This window comes from Neopelma chrysocephalum, unplaced genomic scaffold, assembly GCF_003984885.1.
Source record: "Neopelma chrysocephalum unplaced genomic scaffold, ASM398488v2 Primary Assembly neopelma1_75, whole genome shotgun sequence".
NCBI classification, from domain to species: domain Eukaryota; kingdom Metazoa; phylum Chordata; class Aves; order Passeriformes; family Pipridae; genus Neopelma; species Neopelma chrysocephalum.
This window is the reverse complement of record NW_020897736.1, coordinates 11,864,767-11,886,727: the sequence shown is the minus strand read 5'-3', so window position 1 is coordinate 11,886,727 and position 21,961 is coordinate 11,864,767. Positions and strand designations below refer to the sequence as shown.

General features: G+C 43.9%; 1 protein-coding gene across 1 annotated transcript in view; it reads left to right on the top strand.

Moving 5' to 3' along the window:
* ADAMTS17 (ADAM metallopeptidase with thrombospondin type 1 motif 17) overlaps window positions 1-21,961 on the top strand; it is a 168,872-nt gene that overhangs the window by 14,939 nt on the left and 131,972 nt on the right. The window contains exons 4-6 of the mRNA XM_027688787.1: window positions 5,876-6,048; window positions 15,371-15,454; window positions 16,025-16,182. Of these exons, the coding sequence (XP_027544588.1) occupies window positions 5,876-6,048; window positions 15,371-15,454; window positions 16,025-16,182 (415 nt within the window). The remainder of the gene's footprint in view (window positions 1-5,875; window positions 6,049-15,370; window positions 15,455-16,024; window positions 16,183-21,961) is intronic.

Below are 21,961 nucleotides of genomic sequence, written 5' to 3'. Positions count from 1 at the left end.
TGTCACCAGGAATCTTTGAAATCCTGGTGACAAATTGAACCAGTGAGGAGATAGAGATCATGGTGCTTATCCTGTGCTGTCCCACAGACCTGCCATTGAAGACAGATGTGTTGTTTTGATGACTGAGCGTGTTTTGCAGAAGAATAAGGTTTTAACTGATGTGTCCAAGCCACAGACTAACTTGGATAACAAACCTTGCAGTAAAATCTCTGTGGTGTTTTGAGATGCAGCAGAGTTCATGACTTCTGTCTCAAATTCTTGTTTGCTGCTGTGCCAGAGAAATAGTCATGAACTTGTGATTTGTTATGAAAGTGACTGTTTGGGAAAAAAAAACACAAACCCACAAACAAAAAAACCCCAAAGCAAAACAAAACCATTTTTGGAAGGTGAATTAGGGGAGTAATGGCTCATTCTGCTGTGGAATAATTTTTCCTAGCCTAGCTGAGGCCTGATTTTGTCTGCCATTCCAATCAGAGGGAAATTGGAGGTGCAGTTTTGTAGGACAGGGCATTAAAAATGAGAGGACATCTCTCTTGGTCTGTCATCAGCTGTGGTTTCAGTGGGCAGCCATTTGTCATTCCTGAACTTCAGGCTGCCCCGCTGGCACCAGCTGGCTGTGGTAAATCTGAAATTCCAGGCTTTTGGTGGAGGTATAATAGGCCAGGGCACAGGGACAATTCTTGTGCTGCATCCTGGCAGAGGGAAAGGGGGCTCCATGTTTCCATGTCTGGCATTTGTGGCCTTTTGAGAGGTGTTTCTATCCTACTACTGGTACCAGGGAAATTTTGTGGCATCCTGTCCCTCTGATAATTCAGCAAACTAGACATATGGTTTTAGGTTAAGCAGTAAGCATATACCCCAAGAACTTCCTTTCTTTAATTTCTAGGCTTGGTTTGTGTGCAGGATCTGCTGCTTTGTTTTCCTTTGGAGAGGTGATGATTTTTACTTTTAGGTGCAACTAATAAAACCTGCCTAATGTGAGTACCAGGGAAAGTTTCTGTAGAAACTCCTGGGGCTTGGAGAGAAGTAATTTCAGCTGTTTGCCCCACTTCTCTCCTGCTTTTTATGCTGCTGAAGTAACAATATACAATCAAACAGAGCTTAGCCCTCCATCAGGGGTGTATAGAGATGTTAAAGGGGTCATGGGAGGAGGGAAGTCAGCAAAGGGCTCCGGAGGAAGAACTGGAGAGGATTTTTAAGGCAGCAGCAGAAAAGAGCTTCTAGAGAGAAGTCTGGCCTTGCAGAAAGGATTCTGCAGTTTTACTTTTATTTGTGGCTTTTGTTGAACTGCATCCAGAAGCTGTCAGTGGGTTTAACTAGAATGAGGCAGCTGAAATTACGAAGGGAAAGATCAGGGAGGGAAAAAAAGTGGAAGGCTGTAGGAGAAGAGGTTGCTTTTCAGATGAGTCTGGGAAATACTGTTGGAAGGGAGGTAGGAGGAACAGGAAAGGACTCTGCAGTTACAGCAAGAATCTGCCAAAAGCCAGACAGTGCTAGACAGTGCTTTTGGTGTGTAATAGGAAAAGGTCATTTGGGGCGGTTGCTTTGGAATTGTACATCTGTTGAGTTGCCATAAAAAGCACTAAACATAAGGAGTTTTCTACAGAGGCCTCAGAAGAGCTCTGTTGTGCTCCTGATCACAGTAGGGACTGTGGTTCTTTCCATTCTGAGGAAGATTTCAAGGCTGCTGGGCTGCAGAACATGATGTGATCGTGTTGCTTTACCAGTGATGAGCCAAGGGAAGGTAAGAACCTGTAAATAAAAGCCAGCAAATGAACTTTGCAATGTTACAGCCATTTTACACTGAGGATCTGGAGGTGTATTGCCCTTCTCTCTTCACCCAACAGGCCCGAATTTTGTGGAATTTTTGGCCAGGTAGGCTGTGTAACACACTGTCAAGGTGACTGGCAAAAGAGTCATGTCCCTTGTGCCCAGTCACCTGCAGCACAGACGTGCTGTGCTGGAGATTGACTGTTTCAGCTCATATTTCATGTGAAATTCTCTGACCTCTTAAGCAGGGAACACCTGACTCCTAAAATAGTGCTCACTTTGATTCTGTGTGCTCCCCACAATGTAAACTCCTCTGACAGGCTCCTGCCCGTGGTTTATGGCCTCTTATGCCTTCACACTAACACTTAACATCTGCACCACAAAATTTGTAACATCAGTTTGTTCAAGTGAAGAATCCACCAAGCATTTAATCCCTGTTTTAATGGCTGATGTTTATTTTAGTTTGGGGTTTCATGTACTCATGGAGGGATTCTCTGCCCATAGTCCATAAATCTGGCAGGGCAGGAGTGAGACTTCTCTGTGCTGACTTGTTTCTGTAGTGAGGCTCTGGAGATGGGGTTTTTTTGGATACCTCCATAAAGTTGACTCACCTCAGGTATGAGCTGCAGATGCATTTAATGAGGATTTTTACTGTTGGTTTTGGATCTTTTTCTCCTCTTCACCAAATGTCTGTGGTGTGGGATGTGTCTTTTCTTTCCTTGTGAGGGTTCATCCATGCAAATGGCTTCTTTTCTCCATGTGCTTGATTATGCTGGAAAACTGTTGGCATGTGTGGTGGGCAGGGAGGTGCAAAGAGAGACAACTGTGGACAAGGACAGAAAGGATAAAGAAAAGTTACCCTATGGAGGAGCTACAAATTACAGAGGAAAAGGGAAAAGAAAGGGACACACACACTCAGTCCTCTGTTCAAGCAGTTGGTGTTGCTGTGCTTTCCCTGTCCTGGAAGTACCTCAGTGACCACCTGAGCTCTCTGTGGGCTGCCTGGTTGAGGTGCAGGTGAGCTTACACTGGGACAGTGTGAGGGTGAGGGTCAGAGTGAGAGCCCCCATTCTCTCTGTCAGGTCGCTCTGGCTGTGCCCCTGCAGCCTGTGGGGTGGTGGTTGGTGGTTTTCCACACACAGCCTCTGATCCCCACGGCTCCGTGGAAAGCCGCCAGTCCACAGCTTCGAGCAGAACTCATGGAGCAACGGGGGCCAGGGGCTTTGAGTGAACCAAGACTACCCAGCAGCCTGCCAGGAGTCCCTTCAGGCTGCTGCTCTCCAGAAGTCACACCTTGCAGAGTTTTGTGCAGCTGCCTTCTGCAAGGAGGTGCCGAGTTGGATTGGCAAAGCCGTGCCAATTCCTTCATCTGCCTCTGGAGGAGGGACCGTGCCAGCAATCCCATGGCAAATGACCATGGCATGACCTCTTCTCCCCCGAGGGCAAGCTACAGTCAAGCATAACGGGCTCCTCCTCTGACACAAGTGTCTTCTATTCCACCAAAAAGGAGATTTTTAAGTGAAAATGCAGAGTACTCCCATTTTTTCTTCCACTTAAGCCTTTTTGCACAGCTCATTCAGTGCCAGGCCCAGACTTAGTTGAGTCTAGGCTTAGCCCCCCTATAAGAGCAACTTCTCTGTAGGTAGGGGATTTACACCAGCTGTAAACTTTACATTTCCTGGGGAATTACCAAAATAAGAATATGATGGGGAGGTGCTGCTCTTTCCAGGAAGGTTCTAATTTCTAGCAGCAAAACCCAAAAGGTCAATGTTTTTACTGGAGTAATTTGCCTTCTATTCCTTTTTCTCTGCTTTCTCCCCGGTATTGAAAAGACAATCTTGCAGACCTGTAGGTAAAGGTGTGCAGCTGTGCAGAGGGAGGGATGGGTGATGACAGGAATGAAGTGAATAAGCACACAAACACAGGAGCTTTTCAATAAAAGTTTGGTGAAGCCCTCTCCGTGTCATAGTTGGCAAATGAAAGGTGCATTCATCTTTCCTGCTTTCTCACACAGTCTTTTTTATTTTATTGCCTTTCTGAAGCACTTAGAAGCATAGAAATCCCCTGCTCTGGGGCAGTTTTGTCATGATTGTGCATTTTTCTGTAGCTGTCCTGCGGTCCCTGTGTAAAAAGGCCTTGAAACTTGGTTATTTCCATCTTTGCTGCTGGCACGTAGCTTCCATTATTTATGATCACCCCATGTTTTCTTTTTTTTTTTTTTTGCTTGTCCATAGGCTCCTGTCTGTCTCTTTAGACCCAGGGGGATATTTCCAAACCCTGTTAAGAAAAAAAATCAAATCAAATTTCATGGTTGTTTTCTCAGTTTAAAATATGTACCAAGTGTTGACAGTCAATGCCTTGGGCAGAAAAGCACGTGCAGAGCTGTGCTGGATGGCTGGGAGACAACTCGGGAGAGGGAGGCGGGATGGACACGTGCAAATGTGCATCTTGACAAGACAGAAAATGCATGAATGAGTGAAGGCAGGGGTTTAGGGGGCTTCCAGCTGATGGGGTTTATCACCCTGAATGCAGGAAGGTCACTCAGGGAAAACTGATCACCTGGGAAAGAAGAGAAATTAAAGCTGAGTTATGTCAGGGAGCTGGTAAACGGGTCGTGGAAAATCAGGATGAGTGAGCGCTAACTCAGCTCTGCCTGCTGCAGAGTGGGGCTTTGCTCAGAGAGGGCCTCAGGTTAAGTCTAGAGAAAATTAAAAAGTGACTCTGCTCTGGGAAATGAGCAGCATGTGCTGTGTGACTTAAAAGGTGTCTGATGATCCATTACGGTCCATCCCGTGCCACTTTTGCGTTGACTGTTGTGTTTGTGCTGTTTCAGGACTTGTGTGTTCCCTTTTCCATAAGAAAAAGAATCAGTACCAGTGTGAGCATCTTACCCATCATATATCACAGGCTGAGCAGTAAGCAGAGATAGTTTCAGTGAATCTTGGCCGTTCGTTTCTTACTGCAAAAATAAATTTGTTTTCATGACTTCATTTGCTTTTCTTTCATTTTACAACTGAAAACACGAACACCTTTTTTGTGACTGCAAAGAAGTGAGTGGGTCCAGTTTCATATCTGAACTTAATTTCTCCTTTGTTCATGCCTCAGCTGCTTTGCACATCTGCCTCTGAGCTGTGAAACACATTTCACCTTTCAGCTTAGAAGACAAGCTACTAATCCGTCAGTCCCTCAGTTTGGAGGAAGGGAGGTTTAACTTCTGTGGTTTAATTTTTGTGTTAATGGTGGCTGATCCCTGCTTCGATTTCTAGTCCTTGAATTGAGCCCTTGTCATGGGTTCTTGTGACTGAAGTTCATAACTCAGCTGGTGCAGAGAGTCCCCTGGTTTTGGGTCACACCCCCCAACAAATTGGGTCATGAGCTCTACTCGTAGGTGGCCATGACCGCAGCTGCTGGTGCTGCTGCTCAGGCCAACAGCAATAAATGAGCACAGAGAGCTTGAGAAGGTCTTATCTGACCTGACCTTCTGCACTCCTGAGTCTCAGCCAGAGACTTCTGCAGTTGGCCAGTAACCTGTGTTCCAAAACAATCCCACTTGATTTAAAAATTGTGAGACTATCTTATGTTCTGTTACTCTGCTGTAGTAGTGCTGGTAGCAAGTGAAAATGCAACGGATGGAAATACTGACTCCAGGAATATCTTACAACTTCCCTGTCTGTGGAGAAGCTGCAGGGTCTAGAGTGTACATTGCATCCCAAAGCATGGTTTCCTATCCTAAAGTTGTCTTCAACAGACTTTTCCTCAATTAGTACTTGCTCCATTATAGTGGAATGTTACTCCTTTCACAAACAGGTTTTCAAATTTTTTGCAAGAGCATGGCTTCTTGGTTTGAATTACAGTTAAACTCTGGCTTTTTTGGACTTCTCTTTTCCCATCCTCTTCCTTATTTGCATGTCATCTGGTGGTCTCACACACTCTGTACACAGAGGTGCAGATCGGCTTTCAATGGAACCTCTTGGTTGCTTCTTTTGACCAGCAAAGAACACTTTAATTAAAGTGTCCTTGCAGTCTGAACATGAGAATGTTTGTTGAAAGGGGTATAAATGTTTTATTATGATCTGCCAGCCTTAAGGAATATTTTGACTTTTAGAAAAGAAGAGACAGAAGAAAATGAAATCAACCAGTGACTGGAGGGAGAGAAGGAACGCGATTCGCCTCACGAATGAGTACACGGTGGAGACTCTGGTGGTGGCAGATGCCGACATGGTCCAATACCACGGGGCAGAGGCTGCCCAGAGATTCATCCTCACAGTCATGAATATGGTAAGTGGGCATTTTACTCTCAAAAGAACCAGCAAGAGTAACCAGATCATATCCAGGGTTGATTCAAGCTGCTTTACTTGACAGCAGAAATGGGAAACTGTTCTGACCTTGAGGTGTGAGCAAGGTTTTCGTGTGTTATGTGCCTCTTCTTCTCCATTTGTGTGATTCCTTGTGTTTTCCAAAGGACATCACAGTAAAAAACCTTTTTTTAAACTGGAATTGCAAGTTTTCAGTTAGAAAATAATTGTTCAGTAGTGGTGTTTTCTGCCAGGTTTTTGGTGCTGCTGTGGTTTACCTTGGAAGAGAGTGAGCAGGAGTAGATAGATGGTGGTGTCAGACAAGATGTTTCTTGGGTTCCTAAAGATTTCCGTGGCATACCTGTTTCATAAGAGAGATTTCTCTGTGGATCAGTGTCACAGACAGTCCAAGTGTTACTGAAGCCAGCAGTCATATTGATTTCCATCAGAAAACCTGCCTTTATGTCCAAAACACTTTTTATCTCTGATTTTTACATAATGAAAATGGTGGCTTCAGTTGGAAAACTTATCACCAAACTGCCAGCTGATCCCTTGCAACCTCTGGGGCTACATGAAGTGGTGCTGATCATATTTATGAGTAGTTGATGGAGTTGTGCTTTAGAAGCATTCTAGAAATTCTGCAGAGAATCTGTCGGGAGTGAGGAGGATGCTTGGAAATTGCAGGCTCCTGTGGAGTGGGAGTGTTAATTTGTGAGCTGTCCTTGTAGTGAAGCCTTCTGCCTCAGCTGATAAGGGAACACAAAGCCTCCCTCAGTGAAAGCTCACTGAGCTGTTGGCAGTGCCTGTAAAGAGATAATGGCTAAATTGGATGTGGACATGGAAAACTCTGCTCAGAGACGGCAGGGGTCCTTCCAGAGACATTTGCACAAGGAAGTCTTGGAGGAAGCTCCTATTCCTCTGCCCATGCTATTGTAATATCCAAGAACAGCTCATTCTCCTCCCTGTGTCTCTGTTGTTCATGAGCAGCAAATTGGCTTGGGAAAAAGTAACAGTTCTTAACAGTAATTGCCTAGTCCTGTTTCCCAGTGGAGAGCTGAGTGCTGGATGCTCAGCAGAAACCAGCTCTGGAACAACAGCTTTTTAAGAGGTCTTGTATTGCATTATCAAGCATTGGTGTGAGGGAGCTCTCCTGCAGCGAACTGCTTTGCTGATTAAGCAGGGAGTTTGTTTAACTAGTCATTTCCATTAACAGGCTTCTTTGCTGTGTCCCTTCCTCTCCCTTTTATTTGCCTTTCACGGTGCTGTGACAATGGTCACTTAATGGGGCTCCATTGTGGCTCTACAGTTATTTGGTTTGTAGGAAATGTCTCCTTGCAACAAATCCATGGATGTCACCATCATTTCAGGGTCTCCTTACCGACTCTCTTGTGTTTAAGGATGTGTTTGCTGGGGGCACAAGAGCCTTATTCTTCTCAAAGCCACAGTCTTCCAACTTTATACTCTTATATCAGGTTGGAATGAGCAGGCAGAACATAAGTTCAGCTCTGAACAAATTTGCTTCTCAAATCACTTTTTGAACTAACAGAAATACATATTCACATGTAACATGCCAAGGCTGAGTTTCTTCCTTGTGTTCAGTGCTTGGGACCTTGGGAGGGGTGATGGAAGCTTTTTGTTTGCAGTGGCAACCCAAGGGTCCTCCTAAACTCTGTTCTGCGCTAATTCATCAGGGAAATAATAAAAATCTGCCATTGTGCTCCACAGGTACATGGCATTATGGCTGTGAGAGCTTTTCAGACGTGTCTAATCATCTGTTTTGATGATCTACATGCCAACTGGGCAGTGATTTCAGCATAACCATTGGGAATCTCTGTGTTGTGTAGCTTTATCTACACAAAGATAAAGAGGAGAATTGTTAGGGATGAGTACACTGGTAGACCAAGCCTTAAAAGATGGCTGAGTCCTGCTGTCTGTCCAGGCTGAGGTGCTGCAGAACATCTCAGCAACATCATCTTGCCAGGTGTGAACACACATGTGTGGAGAGGTGCTGATGGATGGGTTGGGTTCTCTAAACCCATTTATTACACAAATATTGAAGCTTAGTTTCCAATGGATTTAGCTGATGGACTTTTAAGCTTGGTTCTGATGCTGTAGTGTGAGCTCACCCCTTTATTGGACGTTCGAGAGTGCACATGGAAGAGGACTCTTGGATGAGGAACACAGTGATGTGACATCTCCCAGGGTGCAAAGTCCAGCTGAAATGCTTCCCACTGTTAAGTCATTGCTCTCAGGGTCTCGCTTATGTGAGTTTTTTCTCATGTCTGATAGGATTTGAATTTATGTTTCACCTTTTTAGCCTTCAGATTTGAATTTACATTTCAGTTTTCCAGCCTTCAGAGGGGCAATGGAAGAGTCTCTCTCCTTTGTCACCTACATTCCCACACTCGTAGGAACATAATTTTTCAGGCCTCTGCTTCCCTGAGGACACTGGTTGTGAGTGACTGGCAGGACCAAAAGATACTGAGGAATAACGGTAGGCAAACACATAGATGGCATCGCTGCATAAATCCTTTATTCTGAGGTTGTAAAACAAGGTAAAATCAAGGGGATTTTGATGTTCCATGTGCATAATGAAAGCTGATCTTCATCCCAGCAAAAGAAGCTGAAGAACAATGCAGAAAAACATTATTTCAGAGAGTGAGTTATGTGCTTTAGATCGGTCTTGGCCAAACTCTTGACTGGTTGGGATCTTTTCCTGCCCTGCCTCCCTGTCAGCCTTTTGTGACTGTTAGCTGGGGGACAGGATTTGCCCCATGATGTTAGGCAGTGCTTATTCAGCTATACTGCAGGATGGCAGGCTGCCTCTAAAAGAAACCAGAATGTTAATTTTGGCTTGGGTGCTTGTATTTAAGCAAATAGAACATTACTGGTCAGGGGTATATTAACTTAACTCCTCTCTGTAAGCCATTACGTTTACTGTCAAACCACAAAACAAGCATTAAGAGGTCTTATTAATGCATTTTATATTTATGGACATTTTAAATAAAGTGATCTGCCTTAAAGTATTTAATATCTATTTATGTTACAAGAATTTCTGAAGGGAAAAAAAGTCAGCATTTCAAAATACGGGTTTATTGCTCCCTTGTTAAATGAGAATCTTAGGGGGGAAAAAACCCACCACCCTTCTCTAGAATAACAGGTAAAAAGCACAGCAAACCCATTTTGGAACCCAGAAATAACAGGTAGTACTTCATGTAGCAAATGCTGTGTTTTTAATGGTATTCTGTAGTTCTGTAGTAGACCATCCCCCTGAACAGAGGATAGACTCACATTAGAAGTACTTGGTTTTTTGTGAATGTCACTGTAGAGGTGCAAATTCTTCCATTTACTAAACTAATATTTGAAGTTGTAAGACAGATTTTTCCAAGATCATGGAAGAATTTCCCTCCAAGGTACTCTGTGATGTATGAGTAGAAACAAGCATGGCTCCAGAGATTTGAGTTGATTTTTTTTTAAGTCACCACTGCTAAAACGAAACCTTGTTTTCTGGCAAGGTGTTTGGTTCAGCTCGATTTTCCAAACAGGAGATTAAGTTGTTGTCCAATGCTACCATGGACATCTGCAGCCTTAGCAAGGCAATGAGTTTGTGGGCATGTGGAATGTAAGGACATTGTCAAGGAGAGATACCAGCAGAACTATAGAAATTCAAAACCAGCTACTTAAATAGAGATGCTGATTTATTTTTCTAAGTTAAACTCCCTTGTTATTGAGCTTTTTCAGTGTTGCAGTGTTTCTATTCCAGTTCTTGTCTCACCTTTGCATGCTTTGGCTTGAGAGCATCTCCTGTTCATGCCCTTCTGTAGTCACCAGTGTTTAGAACTTCTGTAAATTCCAAAACCAAGTGCCTTGGTGGTACAAGATGCTTAAAAACATGCTTATTTTGCTCACCCATTCTGTTAGTCTGCATCTGGCAGCTATAATTTCTCATTGCTTTTCATCCATGTGGAGCTGTTTGGATGGATGTTTTTTCTTGCAGGAGTTTTATGCTTTTATTTCCTCTTGTGTCTTCTTCTCGTCTAAAAGAAAAAAGATTCTGTGTCCTCACAGAGAAACTGCACTGGCCTCTTCTTGGCTGGTCTTCATGGTTTAGGCTTTGAGCTTTCTGGAAAAAACTGATTCAAATGATTCTGGAGCATATGATAAATGAGGATGAGACCCTTTGGAAGGCTCTGTCCATGGCTGGTGTGTTTTTAATAATGAGAAGTGACTGGTTTCAACCAGTACCTGAACTTTGTGAATGTTGGCTCCTCACAGTTGTGCAGAGCTGACTTTGCAAACCAAGTCCCACCCAGACTGACCCTCTGAGCATTTAGGGACAGAGATGTCTGAATTTCCAAGACCACAACATAGTAATTCAACAGCTGCTTTCTATGGGTTTGAAAACATTAAAAAAAAAAAAAGAGTTGGGTTGGGTTTTTTTTCTGCCCTAAGTGCATTTTTTGGGGTTTTGGAATAAATTACAAGTGTGGCTTGGTTTTGAGCTTGCCTTTTTCTCAGAGAATCCAGTATGGAGGGGTAAGTTACTGCAGTGAGTGTTAGTTCTCCTGCAGCTGTTTCTAAGCCATGAGATTAGTGTGGAAGCTCTTTGCAGCAGCAAGCAGGAACTTGAAGTTACTGATCTTTTGGATGTCATTAAGAGGGAAAATTCTTATGTTGTTCTTTAGCAGTGATACTGTTTTACTCTCCGAAGCCTGATTTTGCACTCTACGGATTGTTTTTCATTTTGGATTTCCCCTGTGAGGGTTTTTTTTATGTTAAAGAAGCGGATAAAATCATTTTTATCATGCACGCATTGATGGATTTATATCTGAGCTCTTGGGGGCTGGCACATGGAGGCTCCAGAGCTGCCACTGATAATCAGCTCCCTTACCCTGATCTGGAATTTTCATGATGGGAACAGGGACATAAGGGAAAAGGATATAAGTGTTTGATCACTGTCTACAGATTTCTCTTCTCGCTCCAGCAGCCCCAGGAGAAAGAGTTATGTCAACTGTATCTTATAAAGAGCCATGAATATGTTCTTTTTCATAATGTTTAAAGGAGTAATTTGAAAGCTTGGCTTTAGGTGGGTGTTAGAAATCCTATAGCACTTTTCAAAACAAGTGAAAGACAACCTCAGTAACCTGACTAATGCTCCTGCTGTCCAAACCTTGTCCAGCAGCCAAGGCAATGGGAAAGCTCCTGCTTGAGTGCAATGCTTAGGGAAGAAAAAAGAAAAAAGTCAATTTACCCTCAGGGTTGCTGTTCTGAACTCCAGAACATCTGAAACCCACACGTCTCCCTCCTACCGTCCACCTGCAGAGGAAGCTCTTGAGAATTAAAAAAAAATTAAAATGTTGTAGTTTAGTTCCTCTCTCAGCCCAATTCCTTATGTCTGGGTTGTGCTTTATGCATGCTGGGGCAGGCCTGGACAGCTTATAGCAAAACTGCATTTATTTTGCCCCTTCCACGTCAAAGCTGTAAGGAGGAAGAAAGGCAGGAGGAATGCAAACAGGGCAGGATGGTCCAGGCTTCAAGCTCTCCTGTTTTCTCTAGGGCATTTTGTGCAGTAAAGCTCTGTCAGAGAAGTGCAGATGAAGGAGGGAGATGTCAGAAACAAGCTTTATTTTTTTGTTGTTTTTCTGCACTTTGCCTTCCATTTTTTTCTGTCTATTTGGATAATTTTTACCATCTCTCTCTCTGTTTTCAAAGCTTGCTCTACTTTTGATGACTCCTCACAGAGAAGTCAATACAGCAAGAAGTTAATCTGCAGCAGGGCAACCACAACACTTCAGTCACATTGACCACTTTTCCCATCCCTTCCCTTCAGCCTAGTGATCAAGAAACTCCATTTGTGTTCCAGCCAAGCTGCTTTCTGCCACTGTGGTGATGTCCTATACCAGCAACCTTTGTATTTTGTTCCATGGCAGTGTGTTAGCGGCTGTCATGAAACCAAACTCGTGATCCCAGCTGCCTTATATTATTAGAAGTTTCTAAAATACCCCAAATATTTTTATTTTTCCCCTGCTGCAAGTGGTCACAGCAGCCTCAAGGGTGTGATGCAATTGCAGGCTTGAGGAAGGGTGGCCCATGGTATTGGGAGTGGGAAGGGAGGTGTCTGTGAGTCAGTGTCTCTGTTAATGCACGTTGTCCGTGCAGCAGGAAATCCTGAGAACATCTGCAGTGGGAAATCCCATTCCTCATCCCCTGGTACCAGTTATCCCAGCCACCTCACTTGGCATGATTACCTCACAGGGTGAGGATGGACACTTGGACGTGGTGTCTGAACAGCTTGGACACGCCAAGTCAGCAGGTGATGGTTTCCTTGTTGGCTGGGTGAGTAAGGCAGAAGGTTGTTGCTGCCATGATGGAATCCCATTTCGGAGCAGGAAAGACCTTTGTATTTGAATTCTTTTATTTTAAAGACAGCTGGATTCTGTGATAGTGCTTCCTTTGCGCACAGCCTGCCCAGCGCGGCCTGGTTTAACGCCAGCTGTGTCCCACCAAAACGGCTGTGAACAACCTGTGCTGAATCAGGCTCTTATTTTTTTATCAAATCATTTAAAAGTGTTTTCTCACTGGGGTCCCTTCCACCTGTGATTTGAGTGTGGGTTTCCATCGAAAAGGACAGTGTTTGGGGCTCGGCTGGCAGGGGGGATGAGGGGCTGCTCTGAGGGGAGACCCAGTTCCTGCCCTCACCAGTGGAGCCCCTCAGGAGAGCCAGCGGTGCTGCTGTGAAAATGTACTGAAAAAAGGGCCAAAAAAAAGCTGCATAGTGAAAAAAAGTGAGGGGAAAAGTGTGAGGAAAAATCTGTGTGAGCAGCCAGGTCAGAGCAGGAGGATGAGGAGCTCCAGGTGCTGGAGCAGAGTTGCCCTGCAGCCTGTATGGGGAACCATGGTGGGGCAGGTGGCTGTTCCCTGAGGAATATTGTGACCTGAGGAGAGGAGCCTGCGCTGGAGCAGGTTCTCCTGACAGGAATTGCAGCCTATGGAGGGGATTTATACTGCAACAGGGGAAAAGTAGAGGAGGAAGGAGCAGCAGAGAGGAGCTGTTATGAAGCCACCACAGCCCCCATTCCGCGTCCCCCTGCATGGCTGCAGGTGAGGGGGAAGGAGTCAGGAATGAAGGAGGGAGGTCAAGCCTAGGAAAAGTCATAGGATGCAGTGAGTTGTTCTAATTCATCTTTCTTTCTCTTTATACAAATTATTTTAGTTGGCAAATTCAGTTTTCACCAAGTCAAGTGTGTGTTGCCTGTAATGGTAATTGTTAAGTGATCTCCCTCTGGAGGGAAAGGTTAATGTTCAGTCTAGGCAACACAAACTACCATCAATCTGGGGCTTCTTTTGGCTTCATTTAAGAAAATAAGCAAACAAAGCTTGAATAAACAAACAAAGTGAAGCCTCTTTTGCATGCCTGGTGTCCTTTTGGTTTAGTATCCACTTGTTGCTGCTGCTTGGTAAGTTGAGCTCTTCTGAGATCGCTGATGGATGCAAATACAAGTTCAGTCAAAGTTATCCTTGGGACAGAGAGCACAACAGAAAAGGAAGGGCTGACAGCCTTCAAGATGACATCCTAAACTCTCCAGCAGCTGGTTTTGCCACGGAAATCTACCTTTTGAAATCAGTGGTGTTTGGATGGTCTGTGCTAGGTCTGGAGGCAGACAGCTTGTCTGCTCTGATGGGAAGGCAAGCACCATTAGACTTAGCGATAAGAACATGTTTGCTGTACTTACCCTCACGTCGTGAGTGGAAACTTTATGGGAGGCTCAGAGCTAGAGCAGGTTGGGCAAACCAAAGGCATCCATGCCAGGCAAATGTTTGTCAGGCTCTGTAGTGGTACAGGAGCGATTTCAGCCTGATGCCCCACTGACCCTCCCAGCTGAACGTCCAGGTCTCCATTTACACAGAGGTCATCTGTCAGAGCCCTTCCCTGCAAGTGTCAAGTTTATCCCCCCCTGGTCTGTAGTGAGAGGCCTGAGCTGCTCTACCAACATACCCCCGAGCTAAGCAAATAGTACCAGCACTTGTGTGCATTTGTACACCAGCCCCAGGGAAGATAAATGGCTCATTGTGCTCATACTGAAGGTCAGTGGGTCAAACACTGAGTAGCTCTGTCTTGCAGTCTGTGCCTAAATTGTAGGAAACATTTACGTGTGTGCTTTAAATCCAACCCCAAACACTAAAGAGCTTAAGAACACTCTTATACTGAGCACATTCCTGAGTATTTGCACAAATAGGAAAAATACCAAGCGTTGAAAACATAATATCCAAGATGTGTTCATGTCTTGGGTTCGTTGTAGGAAGTTAGCTGGGCCTCTGTGATATTTGTAGCCAAATGAGTAAGGAATACAGCTTACCTGGGGCCAAATCCTGCCTCCCATTTGTCAAGAGTCTCTCTTCAGTGGTCTTGACTTCATTTTTTTGACTAAAGGTATTTTACACCTTTTTAAAATAAACCCTTCCCTCACATTTTTTATATAGTCTAGTTAAAACATTTGTACATGGAGAAATGGGGGGAGTAAAATTCTGGCATCAATTAAAATCTTATATTCTAACCTCTAAAAATGAGGTGAAGTATCTGAGCTGGAATGCAAAATCTGGAGAAAGTAGTAAGGTAGTTTCTGGTGCTATTTTTGTATTTCCTGAGGCTTGTGTCATCATGTGCTGCCTTATTACTATTCTCTTATATAAGATATGAAAATAACAGAGGGAAATTGCTTTTCCATTCTATTTCCTGAAGTCTAAAACACACCATTAGTTCATCTTGCATTGAGATATCTCTGATATTTAAATGCCAAAGATCCATGTTGGTTGGATGCTTCATGACGTATGTCCATGTTCCTGAGACTTTGTTTCATAGAGTTCCTTTGGAATATTTTTCTCCTCTTCGCTATTTTTTATCTTGTCTATTCCAGTTAAAAGTTGGGGTTCTTTTTTTTTCAGCAACTGGCTTGTGTATTTTTTGTTTATTTTTAATGTTTTTTATCCTTGAATGCTGAATCTTGCTCAGGTTAGTCTGTGACCAATTGGTCAGGTGGGGAAGCCCAGTCCAGGAGGTAGGAGCAAACCTACTCTGGTTTTGCAAGTGTTGTGGCTACCCTGTGGTATGTGGAACTGTTAGAGCTGGTAACACAGTAGCTCTTAAAAGCTCTTTATTTTACTGAATGTAGTAGCACAACTCATTGGGGGTTTTTCTGTGTCGGTTTTTCAGGACAAATGTCTAACTTTAGTTGCAATTAGTTTCTTCAATTATTACTAGGTATTGTTGCTGATATACTGTGGATGTTTTCTTTGCATTTTGACAGGTGTACAACATGTTTCAGCATCAAAGCCTTGGAATTAAAGTCAACATTCGAGTGACCAAACTAGTCCTGCTCCACAACCGCCCTGTGAGTTCTAACTCATTTTTGCCCTGCTGCTGCAATTGTTCTGTGGTGTCTCCCAGAGCAGGGTGGGAGGGGGGACTTGGGTCTGTCTGGCCACAGGATCACAAATTCTGAGGGTGCCTGTCACACTTCACCAGGCAGCACTGAAGGTGGGAAGTGCAGGGGGCTGGGGGAGTGAAAGGAACTACAATCTTTTTATTTATCCTCGCTGGTAAGTCTTTGTTTGCTTATAGTTGTGAACCAGTCTCAGGAGTTAACTCTTACAGAGATTAAAAATGACATTGCTCTGGTATCAAATGTATAAATTCCAGACTCAGGAGGCTTTTGGATGTAGAGCTGTACTAGAAACTTGTGACTGCTGAGCTGGTGGAGTTTGGTCTGTAGATCAGCTGGCAGAAGTCAGTGTGGAGTCCACAGTCCTGAGTTCACCCGCTCAGATAAAGCTGGTTTCACACTTCTCATTCTATCACATCTGTGTCTTTGAGCCTGTGATTTTTCATCAGAGATCTGATGCTTTACGTAAAGACTGTGGTTGATAATTGTTCTCTTGTACCTTTTTTCCCCCCGAAAAAGGCAAAGTTGTCTATTGGGCATCATGGAGAGAGATCTCTGGAGAGCTTCTGTCAGTGGCAAAATGAAGAATATGGTGGAGCAAAATACCTTGGTAACAACCAGGTTCCTGGTGCGAGGGATGACACCCCTCCTGTGGATGCTGCTGTTTTTGTAACCAGGTATGGTAACAACACCTAAGTGTTGTCATGGTCATGGTCACTGCTACATGTCACAGTCAGGATCAGGCAAGACAGGAGATGCCTTTTTTCTCACAGCACCTCATATAAGTGGAAGAAATAGATGAGGTTTTGGAGCATGAGCCCTTCTTCCTAAAAGAAAAGTGTGGGATTAAGAACACAGCTGAGCTCAAGTGGTCTTTGTGCAATTAGGGATGAATCAACTGAACAGTCTGAGAGGAGCAGACAGTGTGTCAGCAGTGGGGAAGGTGGTGAGGGAGTTATCTCCTAAAGAAAATGAAAGATGAATACCATAAACTGAATTAATTTCCTCTCTCTTTGCCTGAGGAGATAACCACTGTAACACCCCTCCTCTGTCAGAACTGAGGGGTGTCAGTCCTAATTTGTTTGTGTAATTGGAAACTCCTGCATTTATTTCAGATGTGAAATAACCTTTGTATAAATACTTGAGCAAAATCCTTTGCACCCTGGAGCTCTTGCACTTATTGATGTATCAAACACATCAGATAAAGAGAGAAAAAGGATGTTGTAGGGACAACAGTCTTTTTTCCTCTAACTACCTGAGCTCAACCTCACAATACAATGTTCCTCACAGTTACCATAAATTTTGAGTAACAAATCCATGGTGTTTTCAGTTATTTGCATCCTTTAAGATGTAAATGAAGAATTCATTGTTATAGAAGTGATCTCTGAATAATTGAAGTGAGCACAAAATTGTAGTGTAATATGGATGCTCCTTGTGCTAGAAAAATACTACTTCCTACTCCCTTCTTCCCCAGTTTGAGACAGGAAGTGTTTGTGTTGCAGTTCAATATTACTCACCTCTTTCACCTTTTTTCTCTGCCAACAATGTAAGTAGAAATGTATGTTTTTGCATAAACTGCCATCCTGATTGTAATAATCTATTTTGTTACCATTCCCAATGCAAACTATCCATGGGACTGTGGTGAGTGTTCGCTAAAATAGCTGGTGAGCTGGGCACGGGGCCAGCAGAGTCCCTAAGGATGCACCTGCACAGACAGTTCCCTCAAATCCTCCTCTCTTCTCTGTATTCACTGTAGTCCACCAAGCACTTACAGATATTTAACAGTTTAGACAGGGTGAATAGTTGCTTTGAAGTCAGTGGGCTGCATATCCTGGTTATAGTTAAGCATGTGCTTCACTGGATCAGGGCCTAAATAAATAACTAACATTTTTGTTAAACTCATCTGGGCATCCAGTTGTCCTGCATGACAAGTGAGGCAGACAGAATCTCTTCTGATGTGCTCTGAGTGTGGGGTGGAAGGAATGAGCAGAGAATTTCATCTGTGCAGCTTCTAAAATTGAATGCATAATGTCAGGCTAAATGAGCTGGACTCAGGCATCTGAGGAAGAACTGGAGAAAGAAATTTTAGGAGGAATTGTTCAATAGATTTGCAGGGTTTTGCACTCAGAATGGCTGGAGAAGTACAGGTTTGGTTGGGTTAAAAACTAGATTCAGCTTTGGTGAGAAAGTTCAGGCCAGAGAGCACATTTCTGTGCACAAGAGGAGCATTTTTCCTGTTGGATAGGCCAGCAGTTTGGACTTGTAGGCTTTCCTTCCTTCTTGCTGTGTCTTGTCATCCTTAACCCATCCTGCTTCTGCTGCACGGAGGATGCTGCATTGCTTGGAAGAGTTCTGGCCCAGCACCCAATTCCTGTGTCAGGGAAATGAATTTTTCTCCTCTTGGCTTTGGAAGTGTGTGTGTGTGTGTGTCCCTGGACCCTCCCCAGACTGTGCAGATGGACCAGTGGTAGAGGAGATGGGAGCAACAGCATGTCCAGCACAAGCAATCGCGCCAGAAAAAGCAGAAGCTGAATTTTCAGCAGCTGCAGCTGCTTTAGGACTAGAAACAGATTCTTTGGGGTCAAGCTCTGAAGAAATCCCTCTGGTTCCAATCTGGCTGGGTTCATTTGAAGCACCAAGGCATGCTTGCCTTTTGAAACTCCACCTCGAACTGATGGTCCCCATGTCCTCATTTGTGTGCAAAAGTAGATTATTTAGGTGGCCAATATTCCTCATGTGGGATTTTCATGGTATCCACCTGAGCTCCAGGCAAGAGACACATTGTGTCTGTGAAATAAGATGTACCATTGTCCAGCTCAATAAATAAGTGAGACAGTGGGAATAATCTGTCACAGCCCTGAAGGTCTGAGTATAGTGCTGTGGTCTCTATAATAATTTCTTGTTCAAATTTTGTTTCTGAACCTGCAAAAACCCTGATCTCTGGCATCTGTGGATAATGTACTTCATATTTTAACAGGCAGAACAACTTCTGTCTGCAGAGTCTGTATCTTAATGATTTTAGAAGCATGTCTCATCTGAAACACATTCCCCCTCTTGATCCTCTGTGTTTGGCATTCCCTGGGGAATCTTCAGACTCACTGCTGTTGTCTCAGCTCCTGGCTGGAGGTGTTTGGGTCACCTGTTAGACCACAGGTCATGTGATAGCAGAGCAAAGAATGTCACAACACTGACAGGAGCAGGATTCAGAGCTGTCATTGAGCAAAGACTTGGTTTTTTTCCTGTCATGGTGGTGTATGTATTCCTTTTGCAGCCTGCTCCTCCCTTCCACATTTCTCCATTAAATGGGCAAATGGAGCAATTCACTGTGCATGGAGGAAACTGGGCACACAGTGCTCCTGAATGTACACATGGACGTGGAAAGTTTGTTTTGGCAGGTTTTTGACTGTACCAGTTTCCTCTGTCCTTCAGCTTTATGACCCTGCAGGGTTAAAGTGGTCAAAAGATGTCATTTGAAGGATGCTGGGAATGGCCATTTAACAGAATACTTCTTATTCCTGTTGCACAGTTCAACTACTGTCCTCCTTTCTTACAGGAAGGACTTGAATTGCAGAGTTTAGCTGAGCACAGTTAGGTATTTTTTTCCAGTTGGTGGGAGCCAGATGGAAGAGTGACTGTAGGAGGAGTTCTGAGCTCTTCTGGCTGTTTTTATTGAACAAAACAACTGACTTCTTGTCATTTTTTGAGAAGAATTGTTGTAGTTTGCTAAAGGAAACCCTCTGCTCAGCTCCACATGTGATAGTGACTGAGAATTTCACAGCCCCTGGAAGATGAGAACACGTATCCTGCTTGATTCAGGTGGATAGAGGTGAAGAGAGTTATCCAAGACTCAGTGTGATAAGGTCAGATGTTGAATTTGAACTGCAGCTCCCGGAGTCAGAGTTTTATTCCAGCGTAGCTCAGGAAAAGGTTCTGCTAACAAACTATGTCTCTGTGATAAGAGACCTTTGCACATGCAGTGAATATTAAAATATCTCCTTTATATCGTTGCACGTCATTATAGTATCAGTCATGTCAAGGTCTCACTTCAAAAATACAGATGCAGTTGAGCTCAAGAATGTGCCAGAGACACACCTGTGATTGAAACCCTTTTAGCAGCAGATAAGCTTCAGGTGGCAGAATGGGGCCATCTGAAATCACTGCTGTGACTGGTCCACAGGTGAGACAGGTCTTTCTTAACCCCTTTCCAGCTGTGTCTCCCATCTGATTGCCAGGGAAGGACTGCAGGAGTTTCAGGGATAGGTTTTGTGATGGAATGGCTCCTTGCCTTTGGAAGAAGACTGAGAACCCACCAGGCTCATTTGTGACTAAAGGTTTGGATGTGCTTTTCTGTTTGGCCACAGGGTTTTGGGGGAATGCCTGGATGATTTAAAGCCTGGCATTTTGGTACAAGGTCATTCAACATAAGGATGGAATCCCTTGGAGTTGTGTTTATGGAGCTTTAGGGATGGGCTGAGGGGGTTTCATACTTGGAGTGCCCCATGCAGTGTGAATTGAGCAGCTGTTTAGTTCTGCTGACGTGTTTCAAGCCCTTCCCTGACCAAACAGCATCACAGACTAGGGTTGTTCTACCTCTGTAGGAGTGTCTGCAAGTTGTGCTGGATCCTTTACAGACCCCTCATTTTATGGCACAGTGGCAATTCCTCCATGGAGCTGCCTGGAAGTGCCAGATGCCTTTTGGGGTTGAACAGCCTGCGGGGAGCAGAACTGCTGTGTGTTATTTGCAGGGCTGGATGGCCCCTGAAGAGAGAGGCTTTTCTAGCAGTGGCCTTCTGCCATCTACTAATAGTTCAGCTATCTGTTGTCACAAGAAAAGCATCTGTTTGATTTACCAGTTTATATAACATAATAAGTCCTTAAATAAACCTCCGTCAAGTTGGCTCTGGGAACTCAAGCAGGAGCTTGGTGCCAGCTCCGTCAGGAGACTGTCATTAGTCTTCCTTGGAAAGGCTGGAATGCCAAGGTGTCGAGACACAGGCTGTGGGGAAAAATGAAGGCTGGGACCGGTGTGTGGTCGTAGCTTCCGATTTTGTTTTGTCCCTGTCTGATTTTTTTAACACTTTGATGGTTGTTATGGTTTTTCTGCACTCACGCGTGGTTAGTTTACAATGTCTGCTTAACAAGAGCTGGTAATGGCTGTTTGTTTCTCTCCTTCCAAGCCTTTGACAACTTGATTTGTGACTTTCAAAGGAGTTTGGTAGTGAAGGGTTTGGGTTATCAGCTGCAGTCCAGGGCCTTAAATCCCTGTTCCTATAAATCCTAGTTTCATAATTTTCTTCAAGGAAACAGTATTTTAAATATTTATCTATTTTTATGTTAAGTATTTTCTTTTTCTAAGTATTTATCTTTAAGTATTTTTGATCTTCCTCCTGCCAGACTCTTAAACTCTGAATCCCACGGGGACTCAGGCATTTCAAAAGGCACACTCCAAATGTGCTAATAGGGTTCTTTCACCAGCCTCCCCACAGGGTGAGGAAAGCCATAATGACAGAGATTATGGTTCCTCAGCTCCCCTTGGGTTAAGGAACTTCTGAAATGTTTTAGCACATGTGATGTTTTTCTCCAGCTCCTCTTCATAGTGGATTGCACTGCAAAGCAGGGCTGGTGAAGAGAGCTCCAGAAAGTTTAGGTCTAAGTGCTTATTGAAATGTATTCAAACCATTAATTTAGTTATAAAATACCTTTTCCCCCACAGGTGTTTTTCTGTCATGAGGAATCTCATGTCTTCTCATGTGAAGTGCCCTTGCTTTGATGGGGAGCTTCAAGGATTCTTATTCTGTTTCTATTTAACACAGCTCCATGGATTCCTTGTTGATTCATGGGTGCATGTGTCACATGTAGTATCTTCTCATGCCTTGATGAGATATGGGGGAGTAGCAGAGACCAAATGAAGCCTCTTGAACCTCTCTGTGTTGGATTCAAAGCATAAAATGGCAAATTGGACTGTAGCAGGTTTAGCTGAAGCCAATTCACCTGTTACCTGGCAAATCCTGAAATTCTCTTTCTCGTTCCACGTCAACATCTGTCATTCTCTGTTTGGTCCTGCTTCTTTTTTGTCCTTTTCTATTCTAGTGGAAGAAAAAGAAAAAAACTGAAGAACTGATAATTTTAGGGTGTACATTTTAGTTCTGTGCCTTCAGGCAGTGCCCCACACATCTCCTACTCCCGCTTCTGATGGTGCTGCTGCATCACAGGGTGTCTGCTCCTTTTTGTTACAGTTCTCTTGTGAAAAAGAAGAGCTTCAGTTTTAATCCAGTTGCTGAAGTCTGATCTCACAGAGTGAGGCAGGGCTCTTTTAGGTGCTAAATCTCAAGTCTGTTGAATTTGACTGTGGTGTATGGAGCTGATTCACATAATTGCTTGTAATAACCTCCCAGTAGCAATCAGAGCTGCTATCAGTGTTGTCATCGTGTAGACAGCACAGCAGCTTGAAAAAAA